This window comes from Callithrix jacchus, chromosome 22 (assembly GCF_049354715.1).
Source record: "Callithrix jacchus isolate 240 chromosome 22, calJac240_pri, whole genome shotgun sequence".
Lineage (NCBI taxonomy): Eukaryota > Metazoa > Chordata > Mammalia > Primates > Cebidae > Callithrix > Callithrix jacchus.
Window position 1 is genome coordinate 41,837,712 of NC_133523.1, and position 18,596 is coordinate 41,856,307.

Genomic DNA, 18,596 nt, shown 5'->3' on the forward strand with positions numbered 1-18,596 from the left:
AGGAGAATCATTTGAATCTGGGAGGTGATAGTGGCAGTGAGCCGAGATCACACCAGCCTGGGTGACCGAGACTCTGTCTCAAAAAAACAACAAAAATGACATATTTCAGAAGGCTAGGTTCAATTATCCCACACTTGCCTTCTTGCTAGGTAATTCTAGAGCGCTCAGTCTTTTATTGTTCAGCTGAAACCCCTCCAGCTCCTCAGCTGCATTTCTGGGAGCATTCTCTCCTCTGCTTATTAATGTTCTTGTCCCTGTCTCCAGCCCCCGCAAGGCCCCATCAGTGTGCACTTGACTGAATTTTATGGGCTTCGTGGATATGCATGAGCTTATCTCGAGCCATCATAGATTAACCACAGCTGATCTCATTCAAACTGCCTTCTGACAGTAACCACTGATGAAGAACCCTCTTAGAGAAGCTGCCGTCCTACAGACAGGCTGGGGGCAAAGCCATTCAGCCAATCCCCAGGTAATCCAGAGCTCTTGGGAGCAGAACTTTAAGAGAGACCGTGGAGAGAGCTAGGTCCCAGAAGGACTTTCTCAAAGGTACATTTTGACCTGGAAACTTGGGAGGGTGTGAGAAGTGGGGTCTGGGGGCTCCCATCGCAAGGAAGGAAGGTTTAGAGCAGCATTATGTGCTAGAAATAGGATGTGATCCACATAAATCGTGGCGCGTTTTACAGCAGAAACACTTAAGTAAGAAATGATAAGTGCAATTGATTTTAATAATATGTTTTGGGGAACCCATGGATATCTAAATGATGATCATTTCAACACAAAATAAACACAAACAATTATTAACGAGACACTTTACATTCTTTTTCCTGTACTTCGTCTTCAGAATCAGTATTTTACAACACAGAACGGTCCGGACTTGCCCATTTCAAGAGCTCAAGAACCAGAAGTAGCTGGTGGCTGCCATATTGGTTCTGGAAGGGGAAAGCCAGAGAAAGCAGGGCAGGTGGAGCCTTGTGGGTGGGGTCCTTTCTCTGTTTTTTTTTTTTTTTTTTTTTTGAGACGGAGTTTCGCTCTTATTACCCAGGCTGGAGCACAATCGCGCGATCTTGGCTCACTGCAACCTCCGCCTCCTGGGTTCAGGCAATTCTCCTGCCTCAGCCTCCCGAGTGGCTGGGATTACAGGCATGCGCCACCATGCCCAGCTAATTTTTTGTATCTTTAGTAGAGACGGGGTTTCACCATGTTGACCAGGATGGTCTCGATCTCTTGACCTCGTGATCCACCCGCCTCGGCCTCCCAAAGTGCTGGGATTACAGGCTTGAGCCACCGCGCCCGGCCCCTTTCTCTGTTAATAAACCCAAAGAAATGGGTTAAACCAGATTATCTGACTGATGTAATGCTAAGGAAGGTTGCCTGTACCCCAAGTTTGGGAGAAACTGAAGAACAGGGAACACATTACCTTTAAGAGACTGGATGAATTACTTATTAAATTCTGGGTAGTGGATTAGAATCTTTACGGTTCTGTCAATGTTTGCACCATTTCTCCAGGTAAGGCTTACTCTCCTTACTTTAAGAAAAAGAAAGTTGAGATTCAAAAAGAGCTTACTGAGGTCCTGTTGCTTCTCCCTCCAAAGGCAGCCTAAATATGTAATAGAAGAGGTTTGTGTGTGGGCTTAGAGGTTGGGGGAAGACTCACACTGACGTCTTGTTTCAGACCTGGGGTCATTTTTGCTGAGAAGCAGATGGACTCATTATTTTGAAGGGACACTATACTCCAGTGACCTTACAGCCCACATGCATCTGTAATTATCACAATGGCTTCTATTGTGGAGATATTATCTCCACTAAACAGATAGGAATATTGACTTGGAGTTCAGAGAGGTGAAGTGACCCTCCCAAGGCCACCCAGTTGATACATGGGAGAGGTAGGATTTGAACCCTGGTTGGTTGGGTGCTATTATCTCCTCATTGGTCCACTGTGACATTGTTGTGGCTTTAGAGAACCAGAGAACCAAGGCTGTGGGCTAAGCTGCCTCTTGGGCACCCTATCAGTGCCTCATACCAGTTGTGGCTGCCATTATTTTCCATGTTGGGTGGCAGATATTGGTGCCAATGTCTTATCTCTAGGTGTTTGAGGACGGAAATTATGTCTGGTTCCTCTTGGTACCCACTGCATTTCCTTATAGATGATAGGGTTCTTGAATACTTATTGGATGGGTGGTGGATTAATGGATGATTAAAGAATGAAGGGAATTTGAGCTGTGATCTGGTAAAAACAACAACAAACAATAAGAAAAAAGAATGAGAGAGGAATGTGTGGATAGGAGAATGGATGAATGGTGAAAGAATGGATGAATGGAAGGATGGATGGAGGAGTAGATGAAATAAATCAAAGGATAGATGAAAGGATTTATCTCTGGTTGCTGAGGGCAGAAATCATATCTGGCTCCTCTTGGTACTCGACGCAGTTTCTTATGAATGGTGGGGTTCTTAAATACTTATTGGATGAATGACTGATGGATGGATGATAAGAGGATGGACTGAATGAATAATGGATGAATAGAAGGATAAATGAATTGATAAGTGGATGGTGAAAGACGGACAAAAGGATGGGAGAATTGATAGATGGAAGAATGGGCGGATGAATGGGTGGATGAGTTGATGGAAGGATGAATGGATGATGGAAGAAGATGGATGAAAAGATGGATAGATGGAGGAATGGATGGAAGGATGGGTGGAAGGATACACGGGTAGATGGATAGATGGAGGAATGATGGAAGGATGGGTGGAAGGTTACACGGGTGGACGGATAGATGGAGGAATGATGGAAGGATGGGTGGAAGGTTACATGGGTGGATGGATAGATGGAGGGATGATGAAAGAAGGGATAGTAAAAGGATGGTTGATGGATGAATGGATGAGGGAATGTTATCAAAGAAGAGTATCATTAAGCAGGGAAAAAATTTCTCAGAGTGTAATATTTTCAGGAAAGTTTAAAAGACAATAAATAACAAAAGCAAAAGAAGAGAATTAGAACATTCTCAAAACGTTCGCTTAATTAATTACTGCAGGTCTAGCATGGTGAATGAATGTTACCACCATCATCATCATAAATGGCCAACATTGATTGTGAATTATCTCTATAGCACACTTTGTCTTAAGCATTTTGTTTCTTTCATCCAATTTAATCCTCCCAGGAACTCTATGAAGTAGATCTGATTATTAGCATCACCATTTTACAGAGGGGTAAGCTGTGAAGTACCTTATTAAATGTCACTCTGCCAGACACCAGCAAAACGTCCACACAGGCTCTTGGTCACTATGGAATGCCAACACTAAGTGGCCCCTGGCACCACACTTTGCTCTATAGATGTTCAATAAATTTGGTAAGTCAGTGACTACCCCATAAAATTAATCAATTTCTATGACACCCATCTCATTTTTGTAGATTTTTTCATTTTGTAATTTTAAACTGCTTCCTATTGCTGTACTCAGGATGTTATTTCTTTCTTTCTTTTTTGACAGTCTTGCTCTGTCGCCCAGGCTGTGGAGTGCAGTGGCACCATCTCGGCTCACTGCAACCTCCGCCTCCTGGGTTCAAGCAATTCTCCTGCCTCAGCCTCCTTAGTAGCTGGAATTACAGGTGTGCACCACCATGCCCAGCTAATTTTTATATTTTTAGTAGAGATGGGGTTTCACTATGTTGGTCAGGCTGGTCTAGAACTCCTGACCTCGTGATCTGCCTGCCTCGGCCTCTCAAAGTGTTAGGATTACAGACATGAGCCACCTCACCTGGCCTCTATCTTTTTTTTAAAAAAACATTTTAACTCTGCATGTTTGCATGTGAGCATATGTGCATGTATATACCTGTATATGTGCACATATGTGTGTATATTATGTATACATATATACACATCTACCATGCATATGGGCATGTACATGTATATACACATATGTGTAAAGATACACATAATTACTGTTTTTAAAATGTTTTATTGATACATAATAATTGTACATATCTATGAGGTACATGTGATTTTTTTTCTTATTTATTCATTTGGAATGGGGTCTCACTATGTTGCCCAGGCTGGTCTCAAACTCCTGGTTTCAAGTAATCCTCCCATCTCAGCCTCCCAAAGTGCTGGGATTACAGGTGTGAGCCACTGATGTGATACTTTGATACATGTATATAGTGTGTAATGATCAAATCAGGGTATTTAGGATATCCATTACTTCCAACATTTATCATTTCTGTGTGTTGGGACTGTTTCAACTCTTACGTTCTAGGTGTGTGTATATATATATATATATATATATATTGTTTTTAATGACATAAGTCACACACAGCTGTGATAAAAACTTAAATGGAAAGGAGTCTCCTATTTGCTCCCTGGTTTCCACTTCCAGAGGTGATTGTTATCCGTGGCTTCTCACATGCCCACTCAGGAAAACGCTTTGTGTGTGTGGGATACAGCTGCAGTGTCTCCGAACTACAAGGCTCTAAGTGACTTAGATTTGTACTGTCTTTTCCTTCCTCTGCAGTCATTCCAAAATTGGTAGTCAGCAGCTTCCAATAAAATCTCAGGGATTGGCAGGACGCGGTGGCTCACGCCTGTAATCTCAGCACTTTGGGAAGTCAAGGCGGGTGTTCAAGACCAGCCTTGGGATGTCAGGTGTTCAAGACCAGCCTAGCCAACATAGTGAAGCCCCGTCTCTACCAAAAAAAAAAAAAAAAAGCCGGCCGTGGTGGCAGAGGCCTGTAATCCCGGCTACTCGGGAGACTAAGGCAGGAGACTCACTTGAACCTGGGGGCCAGAGGTTACACTGAGCCAAGATTGTGCCATTGCACTCCAGCCCAAGCGACACTGCGAGACTCCGAGGTCTGACAATAAAAAAAGCCACAAGGATTGGGGGAATGAGCCCAGGCATGCGCATTAAGAGACAAAATGATCGCGCCTGACCTTCCGGGGGCATTCCGCTGGAAAGGGAAGAGAGTCTCCGATGCGCATGTGTGCAACTCCAGTAAACGCACCGCGCATGCTCACCTCCCAAGCCTAAAGGGGACACTGCGCATGCGGGAGGCCCAGCCTGAGGGGGAAAATCAATGGTCCAGCCTTGTAGACTTCTCTTCTATGGTATCAGGACGTGCCACACTGTTGCCCACATCAGCAACTTGCCCTCACTGATCCCTCTGCCCGGAATGCTTGTTCCTCAGACTGTGTGTGGCTGACTCTAGGTTTTGGTTCAGATCTCACCTGCTCAGAGAGGCCTTCTCTGACCTCCTGAAGGAGACATCTGTCAGTCACTGTCGTTTGGGTTCCCGTTTATTATTATTTTTATTGCACTTTTCATATTCTGAAATGATTTTGGTTTTGTTTATTGTGATAGAATACATGTAACAGAAGATTAGCATTTTAACGATTTTAAAGTGCACAATTTAGTGGCCATAAGTATATTTACAGTGTTGCACCATCATCACAGTTATCTAGTTCCAGGAACTTGTCACCACCCCAAATGGAAAGCCTCATTTTTTTTTTTTTTCTTTTGAGACCAAGTCTCACTCTGTTGCCCAGGCTGGAATGCAGTGGTGCCCAGGCTGGAATGCAGTGGAGCTCACTGCAACCTCCACCTCCTGGGTTCAAATGATTCTGGTGACTTAGCCTCTCAAATAGTTGGGATTACAGGCATGTGTCATCATGCCCGGCTAATTTTTGTATTTTTAGTAGAGATGGGGTTTCACCATGTTGGCTAGGCTGGTCTTGAACTTCTGGGCTCAAGTGATCTGCCTGCCTCAGCCTACCAAAGTGCTGGAATTACAGGCGTGAGCCACCGCACCTGGTCAGAAGTCTTATTTGTCTTTTGTCTTCCCTACCCTAGTAAAATGTTAGCCTCATGCAAGCAGGAACTTCACCTGTCCAGTCTACAGACAACTCTGCATAGTAGGAATACAACAAATATTTATCATATAAACAAGTGATTTTCTTTTAAGAAATGGGATCTTGCTCTGTCACTGAGGCTGGAGTACAGTGGTGCAGTGATAGCTCACTGCAGCCTCAATCTCCTGAGCTCAAGTGATCCTCCTGCCTCAGCCTCCTCAGTAGCTGGGACTACAGGTGTACACCATCATGCTCAGCTAATTTTTAAATTTTTGTGGAGATGGGGTCTCACTATGTTGTCCAGGCCGACCTCCTGAACACAAGTGATCTTCCCACCTTGGCCTCCCATGCCCAGCTAATTTTTTGTATTTTTAGTAGAGATGGGGTTTCATGTTAGCCAGGATGGTCTCAATCTCCTGACCTTGTGATCTGCCCGCCTCAGCCTCCCAAAGTGCTAGGATTACAGGCATGAGCCACTGCACCTGGCCAAAATGGGGTACTTTTATATATCCAGGGTGATGTAGCAGCTAACAGGTTTACAGAAGTCAGAATAACGAACAGTTAATTAATTTGTAACATGTCTTCTGATGTACGTTACATCTGAGAAATAGCATTTTGAGAAATGCATTGTACACTCTTTGGGTGTTATCTTGCACTGTGATCTTGCAGCTGGTCAGCAAGAAAAACTGGAGTCTTGAGATTCCTGGGAACTTTGCTGAGAATGTGAGGAGAATAGATAAGGGAGGTTTTACAGGGAGTTTGTTAATTTTAAGCAGAGCTGGGGGTTAGGTTTTATATTAAACAGCACACAACACAGCAAAATTTACTTTATTATATAGCAACTACAAATTATAAGGTTTTGTCTGTACTATTATTGCTGTTATTTAATTTCCTTCTTCACCACCACACTAGCGAATTTTTTAAAAAGATTTTTTTCTAGATAGGGGTCTCACTATGTTGCCTAAGCTGATCTCAACCTCCTGGACTCAACCAGTCCTCCTTCCTCAGCCTCCCAAGTAGCTAGGACTGCAGGCATGTGCCACCATGCTGGCTACTTAAAAAAAATTTTTTTTAATCTACTTTTAAGTTCTGGGGTACGTGTGCAGATCTTGCAGGATCGTTGCATAGGTACACACATGCTGTAGTGGTTTGCTGTCTCTTACATCAGGCATTTCTCCCATTGTTATCCCTCCCCAACCTCCCCGATCCCCACTGTCCCTCCCCTAGGCCGCCACCTCCCCAACCTACCCCAGTGTGTGATGTTCCCCTCCCTGTGCCCACATGTCCTCATTGTTCAACACCCACCTATAAATGAGAACATGCAGTATTTGGTTTTCTGTTCTTGTGCCAGTTTACTGAGAATGATGGTTTCCAGATTCATCCATGTCCCTGCAAAGGACATGAACTCATCATTTTTTATGGCTGCATAGTATTTTTTTTTTAGAAATGGGGTGTCACTATGTTGCTCAAGTTGATCTCAAACTCCTGAGCTCAAGCGATCCTCCTGTTTCAGTTACCCCAAGTGCTGGGATGACAAGTGTGAGCTACAATGACTGGCCCCGCAACCTGGCATATTCATGGATTCTAGGGATTTGTGTTGGGTGGGCATTATTCTACCCTCCAAGCATCTGTGAACCACACTGACATTCTGAAGCAGCAGCAGTGACCACCATCCCCTCCATTGTGTGGATGAGCACTGAGACCCCGGAAACTCAGTACTTTCTTGGGGTCACAAAGGTAGTGAGAGGCAAAGCATCAAAGCCCAGGTGGTCAGGCTCCAGGGCAGGCTCTTTTTGAGATTATAATCTTCTGCCTGTCTGGATCTTAGAATAATTTTCTAAGCCGAAAATTATTCATTGAATTTGAATCCTGGGGAGAACGGTCAAAATGAAAGCTGGCGGCTAATGAACCAATTACGGTGTAGGAATTGGGGTTTTGGACCAGGCAGGACTATAAGCATGACCCTGCAGGGAGTGAAGGTGGCAAAATTTGTCTCTCCCCCCGTCTCCATAAATAGTAAATAAAATATGGGGCTTGGCCAGGTGTGGTGGCTCATGCCTGTAATCTCAGCACTTTGGGAGGCCCAGGCAGGTAGATCACTTGGGGTCGCAAGTTCGAAACCAACCTGGCCAGCATGGTGAAGCCCTGTCTCTACTAAAAAGACAAAAAATGAGCCGAGTGTGATGGCTTGTCCCTGTGACCCCAGCTACTCGGGAGGCTGAGGCAGGAGAATTGCTTGAACCGGGGAGGCAGAGGTTGCAGTGAGCTAAGGTCGTGCCACTACACTGCAGCCTGGGGGACAAGAGCAAGACTTTATCTAAAAAAAAGAAAAAAATCCAGCTTGTATGCTGTCTCCGTAAATAGGAACGAAGATATCTGGCTCCTGTGCCCGCTTCTGACATTCACACAGTCCTTTCTAGCATCTGCTGCAGGTATAAGATTCCAAGGCGGGGTTTATTCTCCCTCATTTGATAATTGAAAAAACTACTCCTGAACGGGTGTGGTGGCTCACACCTGCAATCCCAGCACTTCGGAGGCTGAGGTGGGTGGATCACCTGAGGTCGGGAGTTCGAGACCAGCCTGACCAACATGGAGAAACCCTGTCTGTATTAAAAACACAAAACTAGCCAGGTGTGGTGATGCATGCCTGTAATTCAGCTACTTGGGAGGCTGAGGCAAGAGAATCACTTGAACCCAGGAGGGGGAGGTTACAGGGAGCAGAGATCATGCTGTTGCACTCCAGCCTGGGCAACAAGAGCGAAACTCTGTCTAAGAAAGAAAGGAGAGAGAGAGAGAGAGAGAGAGAGAGGGAGGAAGGGAGGGAGGGAGGGAGGAAGGAAGGAAGGAAGGGAAAGAGAAAGAAAGAAAGAAAGAAAGAAAGAAAGAAAGAAAGAAAGAAAGAAAGAAAGAAAGAAAGAAGAAAGAAAGAAAAGAAAGAAAGAAAAGAAAAAGAAAAGAAAAGGAAAGAAAGAAAGAAAAAACTACCCCTATATTTGCCCGTGGTTTGACTCCAAAACCACAGCAACCCTTTTTCCTACTGGCCAAGGAACAGTGGCAGTGGCAGGATGCTGGTCCCAACCACCCCAGGGCTCAGGTCAGAGGGTTCACCAAGTGTCTGAACGTGCCAGTGCGCAGGGTATAACTTGGTCCCCACCTGGATGTTCCAGACGTGGGCGTCTGGCTGTTAAGGCTTGTGTCTCACAGTTGAATAGTTGTTTTGAACCTCCCCTAGAATACTTTCCGTTAATATCCATGACTGGGTCTGTGCAGGGTCAGTGACATTCCAGACCATCGGTTGCTACCAGTTCTTTGAACTTGCATCTTTATTGCACAAGGAAGCAAGTCACACAAATATCTGGGAATGGAGGGACCATCCCAAGCAAAGAAAAGAGCAAGTGCAGATGCCTCAAGGTGCAAGCAAGCTTGGCTTCCGCAGGAAACAGCGAAAAGGCAGATGGAGGGAGGGGAAGGAAGGTCAGAAATCAGCTTTGAGGGAAGGCCGTGGTATGGACTATGGATTGTATTCTAAAGGTGATGGAGGATTTTAAATTAATAAATGCCACGCCTCCTCACCACCTTTTTTTTTTTTTTTTTTTTTGGATGGAGTTTTGCTCTGTTGCCCAGGCTGGAGTGCAATGGTGCAATCTCAGTTTACTGCAACCTCTGCCTCCTGGGTTCAAGTGAATCTCCTGCCTCAGCCTCCCGAGGGGACTGCAAGCACCTGCCACCAGCGCCAGCTAATTTTTTTTTTTTTTGTATTTTTAGTAGAGATGGGGTTTCACCACGTTGGCCAGGCTGGTCTTGAACAGGCAATTTGCCTGTTCTGGCCCACAAAGTGCTGGGATTACAGGTGTGAGCCACCACGACCGGCCCGCCCTCCTCACTTTAATCCCTTCCATGGCTCTAGTGGCATTTATCTTATTTTATTGTTATTATTTTTTCAGACAGAGTCTCGCTCTGTTGCTCAGGCTGGAGTGCAGTGGTATGATCTCAGCTCACTGCAGCCTCCACCTCCCAGGTTCAAGCCGTTCTCCTGCCTCGGCCTCCTGAGTAGCTGGGACTACAGGCATGCACCACTATGTGGGACTAATTTTTGTATTTTTAGTAGAGACGCGGTTTCACCATGGTGACCAGGCTGGTCTTAAACTCTTGACCTCAGGTGATCTGCCCACCTGAGCCTCTCAAAGTACTTGGATTACAGGCATGAGCCAGTGCACCCGGCCTTCTGTTTAGAATCTAAGGGAGGCTCTGCAGAGCCCAGTCCCATCCACCTCACCATGTATCTCTGTGACCTCACTCCTCCTCACTTTTTGTAAAGACGAGGCATCACTATGTGGCCCAGGCTGGTCTCAAACTCCTAAGCTTAAGCCATCCTCCTGCCCAGCCTCCCAAAACACTGGGATTATAGGCATGAGCCACTGTGCCCAGCCTGGCCCCAGCCATGTGGGTTCTACCTGTTCTTGAGCACATCTAGCTTTTTCCATCTCAGGCCCTTTCCACATCGACTTCTCCTGCCTAGATGCATCCCCACCCCGAGACCTCCAGCTCCTCTCACGTCTCCCTCATCCTTCTGTTCCTCCAGGTGTCAGCTCACCTGTCATTTCTCAGAGGACCCTCCCCGACCTCTCAATTACAAGTGAGCTTGCCCTAGTTATTCCTGGGACACGTCTGCTGCCCTAGTTATTCCTGGGACATGTCTGATGCTTGGTGCCACAAAGAAAAATCAGCACTGAGACAGTGGATCTTTCAGCAACACAATTTTTTACTTCCTGGACTGCAGAAAGGGTGCCCTCACTAGCCATGTTGCCATGAGAGTACAGTGAACAAAGGGAAATACACAAATTTATTCCTTATGCATTTGGGGTCATCCTTACTGCTGTGTCTGATCTCCATTGGCTGGAGCTGGACCTCACAATCTAAACTAAAACCCAATTGGCAACTTAAAACTTTTCTAAACAGGTCAAAGCAATGGAGAGTTGGGACATGCCTGTGAGCACGTCCAGCACAGATATCGTGGTTAAAATACAAGGACACAGAATGTACTATATGCCTGTAAGTGTGGCATGTGTAACAGCTACATAGGTTAGGGCTTAACAAAGTTATTAGCACACTTATGATTTATTCTTTAAAAAGAAAGTGAACTTTAAAAAGGTTCTTTTCTATTTCCCTCAGCATCCACAGCAATGGTCACAGCAAAGAGTCGTATTTGCTTCTGATTTCTTTGCCTCATGTCTGTCTCCTTGGTAGACTCTCAGCCCCATGGAGGTGGAAGCTGTGCCTGCTTTACCCACTGCTGCATCCTCACCATGTACCCCTGTGCCCCACAGCTTGCAAAAGCTCAGTAAATACTCGGTCCTGAGTGGATGCATAAAGCATGGGTCAGGAAAGAGCCCAAACTGGGCACAGTGGCTCATGTCTGTAATGTCAGCGCTACGCGTGCGCGTGTCTGTGTCTGTGTGATATGTGTGTGTGTGTATTTTTAGACACAGACTCTGTTGCCCAGGCTGTAGTACAGTGGCATAATCATAGCTCACTGCAGCCTTAACCTCCTGGGCTCAAGTGATCCTCGTGCCTCAGCCTCCTGAGTAGCTGGGACCACAGGCATACATCAAAATGCCTGGCTAATTTAAATGAAAATTTCTTAGAGACAGGGTCTCACTATGTTGCTCAGGCTGGTCTTGAACTTCTGGCTTTAAGCGATCCTTTGCCTTGGCCTCCCAAAGTTCTGGGATTACAGGTATGAGCCACTATGCCTGGCCTGTTTTAAAATTATGGCGAATAGAAAAAGTGGCATGTATGACGTCAAATCTAGGAGCCAGCAGGAAGAGAAAGGGGACCTGAGGGATGAAAATTTTTGCCTTCTTTCATTTCAGAGATGGGAGGATTTAGAAACTGCAAGAGAATGAAGGGGGCAAAGCAAAGACTCCTGGAACCAAGTAGGGAGGAGTTGGCTTAGCAAAAATCTCAGAAGAGGCCGAATACAGTGGCTCACGCCTGTAGTCCCAGCACTTTGAGAGGCTGAGGAGGGAGATCACTTGAGGTCAGGAGTTCCAGAGCATCTTGGCTAACATGGTGAAACCCCGTCTCTACTAAAAATACAAAAATTAGCTGGAGGTGGTAGTGGGTGCCTGTAATCCCAGCTACCTGGGAGGCTGAGGCAGAAGAATCACTTGAAGCCGGGAGATAGAGGTTGCAGTGAGCCGAGATCGCACCACTGCACTCCAGCCTGGGCAACAAGAGCAAAACTCCGTCTCAAAAAAAAAAAGAAAAGAAACACAAAAACCACACAGAAGACCTGGGGTTTGGAACCTGGATCTGCCACTTATTTTCTCTGTAAATTTGGTCAAGCAACATAACCTCTCTGAAGTCAGTTTCCAGACTGTGAAGAGAAATAATGGCATTTATCTCACTGGGTTACTTTGGAGATTAAATCAGAAGTTTAAAAATCTAGCTCCTAGTTTTGATGTCATACATGCCATTTTTTTTTTTTTTTTTAAGCTAAGCCTTGAAGCAATAAATGGTTTTTGAGGAGGAAGCACTTTTCAGTCTCGGCTCACTGCAACCTCCACTGCCTGGGTTCAAGCGATTCTTCTGCCTCAGCTTCCCGAGTAGCTGGGACTACAGGCGCATGTCACCATGCCCAACTAATTTTTTTATTTTTTTTTTTGGTAGAGATGGGTTTTCACCATATTGGCCAGGCTGGTCTCGAACTCCTGACCTGGTGATCCACCCACCTCAGCCTCCAGAAGTGCTGGGATTACAGGCATGAGCCACTGCACCTGGCCACACATGCCACTTTTCTTTCTATCCACAGTAATTTAAAAAATAGACCAGCCATAGTGGCTCACATCTGTCATTCCAGCACTTCGGGAGGCCAAGGCAAAGGATTGCTTAAAACCAGAAGTTCAAGACCAGTCTGGGCACCAGCATCTTTCATAATGCTTAGCACATGGCGAGGGGAACGTGAATATGTTAATTAAAATGCAGGCTATATAATTCCAATGAACTAAACCCTCAGACCCCAACCTGGACACCCTAATTATATCTTTTTTTCTTCTTCTTTTTAAAAATTATTAGTTCTCTTTAATAATAAGTATATCTTAATATATCTCCAAACTGAAATTAACCACTAAAAGACTGTACAGTAAGCAAGGAAACAGAATCAGAGGAGACCTCGATTCTCTGTCATTCACTCAAACCTTGGTGAGTCGTTCTTCACAATTAGAATCCTTTTCTTCCTGAGAAATCGATCCCCCCTGAATAAGGCTCAGGAACCATTTACATGTTGATCCACCTTGAGCCCACATTCTTTATTCCAGAGATTCCTAACCTGGGGTCACTGAGTGAGGATTAGAGGCCATGAAAACCTGAATCTGTATTTTGTATTTATCAGGGTAGTGAGAATAGCTGTTGTAACAAGAAAACTCCAAACTCTCAGCAGTTTAACATAATAGCGTGTTTTTTTCTTGGTTGTGCAAAGTCCCAGAAGGGTGCATCTGGTCAGAAAACAATGCTCCACATGGTCATTCAGGGATCCAAGCATCTTCCATCCTGGGGCCCCACCATCCCCTGGGGTTTCAGAGTCTGCTGAGGATCCTTTGCTTTTGGCTCATAGACAAGGATCAAGGGAATCTGGAAGATCTGGGAGGAGAGGGATTTTGTTGGTTTGTCTTCTTTTGGCTGGGACAGGAAGTGACATTCATCACTTTCTCCCACTTCCACTGGCCAGATGCTTGGCTGCCAGCAAGTCTGGGGGCTGTAGTGTAGCAGTGCATTTGGGAGGAAAATGAAACTGGTTTCGGTGAACACACAGCCATCTCAACCACAAGGGCATATGAATATCCTCCTAGGGAGAACTCCTGGGTTCTCAAAAAACTGACAAGTTCCTTAAAGGCTAGGAACTCACAGTTTATTCAGAAAAGGAACACTGAAATTGATGGGGTATCCACTTTTCTAGTTATAATCTCAGTTTTGTCATGCCTCCCTGAGACCACACTCACATTCTCATGGTGAAACTCAGTATCCCAAGTCCCCTTTGCGTATATTTACAGATTTATTCAGTATATGTTTACTGAGTGATCTTAAGGTCCAGGCATTGTGTTATGGGCCAAAAATGCAGAAATGAACAAAACCCTGGCCCTCCACTCTGAGAGTTCACAGAATTGGGAGTTATAGATACATAAATGAATTATTTAAAAAAAATCGGCAACTGCATTCATTTGTAGAGGTTGACTCTGAGTATTATAAGTGTGAGGAAGAGTATTGCCCCAGCCTGAACCAAGTTTTCACGGATGAATAGCAGGGACTAAAGCTGGGAAGAGAGGAAAGAGTTTTGGGGCAGGGTGAAGGGCAGGAGCAAAATCCAAAAGACAGAGAAAGAACATGGGAAAGGTCAAGGGAATGTTAATCAGGGAGTGAGAACAGGCAGGTCAGCAGGGTCTGGATTATGGAGGATTGTGACTAAGTTAAGAGGATTAGGCCATCTGCTGGATTGCTTTGCAGATGGCTAATAGTATTCATTATATGCTGATTCTTACTAACAACTCCCAAAGGTAACTTTAATTTCACCTACTGAGTTTCCGTCTGCCCTCCACCCCAACACAGTATCCTGTACACTCAGTGGTGTTGGTGACTGAGGCAAAGCATTGATAACGACAATGACGGTGATGATGATGGTGACGATATGATGACGATGATGATAGTGATGAAAACAATGGTGACGACAACAATGATGAGAATAATGTTGTGATGAAGAGAATGATGCTTACGATAACAATGATGACAGTGATGATAATGAGATTGACAACAATGAGGTTGATGATGGTGACAGTGACAGATGATAATGATTATAATGACAACAATGAGGTTGATGACGATGATGATGATGATCATGATAATGACAGCAATGAGGACGATGACAATGACTGATAATGATGACAATGATGACAGTGATGATCATGATCATAATGACAATAGTGAGGTTGCTAGCGATGGTGACAGTGACAGATGATGACAATGATATGGCAATGACAATGATGATGATGATCATGACAATTATAATAATGAGGTTAATGATGGTGACAATGACTGATGAGCATGACGATGATGATGAGAATGACAATAATGAGGTTGATGACAATGATGATGATGACAATGACAACGAAGTTGATAATGACATGACTGATAATGATGACGATGACAATGACGATGATGGTTATGATAATGACAATGAGGATGATGGTGACGATCATAATGATGACAATTATGATGTAATGAGAATAATGATTATCACAATGTTGATGAAGACATGGTGATGATGACAATAATGAAGTTGACGGTAATGATGATGACTAATAATCATGACGATGATGACAATGACGATTATGGTCATCATGATGACAATGACAGTAATGAGGTTGGTGATGATGGTGACAATGATGACAATTATGTAATGAGGAGAATAATGATTATCACAATGTTGATAGACATGATGACAATGACAATGAAGTTGACGATAATGATGATGACTAATAATAATCATGGCAATGACAATGATGATGGTCATCATGGTGACAATGACAGTAATGAGGTTGGCGATGATGGTGACAATGATGACAGTTATGTAATGAGGAGAATAATGATTATCACAATGATGATAACATGATGACAATGACTGATAATAATCATGATGACGGTGATGATGACAATGACGATTATGGTTATCATGACAATGACAATAATGAGGTTGGTGATGATGGTGACAATGCTGATGGTGATCATTGTGATGATGACAGTGACAATACTGTGGATCATGATGATGATGGTGATGATGACGATGACAATGACGGCCATAGCTAATATTTGTTAAGCAGCAGCCATGTTCCTGGTATACTCCTAAGCACTTTCCCATTTAAACTGGTTTAAGCTTCACAAAACTAAGTACCAAACAGTTCTGAGAGACAAAGGCGAGAAATGCAATGACATTTAAGTACTCGTCACTGTGTCAGCCTGTTGGTGCACTTCGAAGATGGAAATCTGCCTTCTTCACACTCTTCCAACCCATCCCTGTCCCCATAATGACCTATGTCAGGTTATCCAGGACAAGAATCTGATCCACAGCGAGGGCTGGGGCTACCACGTTACAGACCTTGAAGACAGACACTGTGTTTTGTTTGTCTGTATTAGGGGAGGACTAACTGTTACCACAACACCCAAATGTCAGTGGCTTGACTCAATAGAGGTTCCTGTTAAACTCATCCTATAGTCCTATGTGGATGTTCAGTGGGAAACGTTTTTCTTTTAATCCAGAGAACAAGATCCTCTAGTTTGTGGGTCCACTGTCCTGCAGGCGCTCACTATTCTCTGCCCAGTCCTCAGAGTTTCTCAGCCTTGGCACTATTGCTGTCTGTGGCCGGATGCCTTTGTTCTGGGGAGCTGTCCTGTGCACTGTAGGATGTTTAGCAAAATCCCTAGCCTCTATCTGGCAGAGGCCAGTGGCAGCCACTGGCTCCTTTCCCCTATAAGTTGTAACAACTTAAAAATGTCTCTGAACACTGGCTAATGCCCCCTGGGAGGTCATAATTGCTCCTCCTTCTCTATTAAGAACTGCTGGCCGGACGTGGTGGTTCACGCCTGTAATCCCAGCACTTTGGGAGGCTGAGATGGGCAGATTACCTGAGATGAGGAGTTCAAGACCAGCCTGACCAACATAGGGAAAGCCTGTCTCTACTAAAAATAAAAAATTAGTCAGGCATGGTGGCAGGTGCCTGTAATCCCAGCTACTCAGGAGGCTGAGGCAGGACAATTGCTTGAACCCAGGAGGTGGAGATTACAGTGAGGTGAAATGGCACCACTGCACTCCAGCCTGGGTGACAAGAGCAAGATTCCATCTCAAAAAAAAAAAAAAAAAAGAATTGCTGCTCTATATTCAGCTGGCTGGCAGAGAAAGAAAATAGGAGGGAGGATTGCTTGGGACTTTTTTAACGTCAGGAAATGGTGAGCATAATTTCCACCCATAATCCATTGCACACACACAAATCACCCATCGGAGTATCTCACTCATAGTATTCCATCATCACATCTTTGGGGGAGGAAAGGAAGAAGGAACGTGAAGGAGAGTAGAGCAAGAAGGGAAGCTGCGACTCTGACTCTGAACTTACAGATGAGCAAGCTGAGCTCTCATCCCGGTTCTGCTCAAAAAAAGGGATCAGCTTTAATCCTTATTGTATGTGGGTTTTCATGTAATGAGAAATTTGGGATAGGATAGCATTTCTTTATTTTTATTTATTTATTTATTTATTTATTTATTTATTTATTTATTTATGTTTTTGAGACGGAGTTTCGCTCTTGTTACCCAGGCTGGAGTGCAATGGCGCGATCTCGGCTCACCACAATCTCCGCCTCCTGGGTTCAGGCAATTCTCCTGCCTCAGCCTCCTGAGTAGCTGGGATTACAAGCACGCACCACCATGCCCAGCTAATTTTTTGTATTTTTAGTAGAGACGGGGTTTCACCATGTTGACCAGGATGGTCTCGATCTCTTGACCTCGTGATCCACCCGCCTCGGCCTCCCAATATTTTTATTTTAAATTCACACATTAAAATTCTGCAGAACACCATTTTTGTTTTTGTTTTGCTTTGTTTTCAGACGGGGTCTCACTCTGTCACCCAGCCTGGAGTGCAGTGATGCAATCACGGGTCACTGCGGCCTGGAACTCTCAGGCTCAAAGGGTCCTCCTCCTCCCTCAGCCTCCCAAGTAGCTGGGATTACAGGGGCACAGCACCATGGCTGGCTAATCCTCTTTGTTTTTTGTAGAGATGGGGTCTCACTTTGTTGCCCAGACTCGTCTTGAACTCCTGGCTTGAAGTGATCCGCCCACCTCGGCCTCCCAGAGTGCTGGGGTTACAGGCATGCGTCACTGTGCCCGGCCGAGAACAGCGTTTCTCAATATATTTCAGGGACCCTTAGTCTCTTGGGTTACTGAATTGTGAAAACAAACAAACAAAAAGATAACTCTATATACTGTATACATATATTCTCATTCTTTATTTTGGTAATATTCAGATTCTTTTATTCATATGGGAAGAGAAACAACTTAAATTTTACTGGTTCAGTAGGAGATTTATGTTTGCACATCCATATGAGTTTCTTATAACACAACAAACAGCCATTGCTCGGTGCTCTAGAAATTCCGCAGTCATGTTCACCTAATTACATCCTTCCTTAGTGGATTTTTTGTTGCCCCTTTTATGACATTTTAAATACCATTTTATTTTAAAATATTTGATCATTTATGTGAGTGCTTCATGTAAATCTGCTTGTACATACATACGCACACGCGCGCACACACACAATTGTTGCTGAATTCCACAAAAATCATATTAAAGAGTGTGTATTTTTCTATAACAATTTTTTTCTTCACTAGAGATTAGAGATTAGGATAGGACATTTCTAAGTTTACCATCTTGCAATCTATTTTTTTTTAAAATGGTTTGACATTGTGCTGTGAAGATCAAAGTTTCCATACACGATGAGTCAATAAATCTGCTCACTTGTAAACCCTCATGATAATTCCGAGTCCTTGTATCCTAGGAGAGAGTTACAGCAATACTGAAAAGGGCACTGCACCAGATGTTAAGAGACAAAAGGAAGAAGATGAAATAGAATCTGCCTGGAGAGGGAAAATGAATAAGCTGTAACACATTGCCACAAAGTCATCACACACATTACAGAAATAATTAAATTATAATTATACCTAGCAAA

At 44.2% G+C, this 18,596-nt stretch overlaps 1 protein-coding gene across 1 annotated transcript in view; it reads left to right on the forward strand.

The window, feature by feature from the left end:
- Positions 1 to 18,596, forward strand: part of ELSPBP1 (epididymal sperm binding protein 1) — a 40,358-nt gene that overhangs the window by 257 nt on the left and 21,505 nt on the right. The window contains 2 exon segments of the mRNA XM_078359608.1: positions 265 to 283; positions 494 to 546. Coding sequence (XP_078215734.1) covers positions 265 to 283; positions 494 to 546 — 72 coding nt within the window.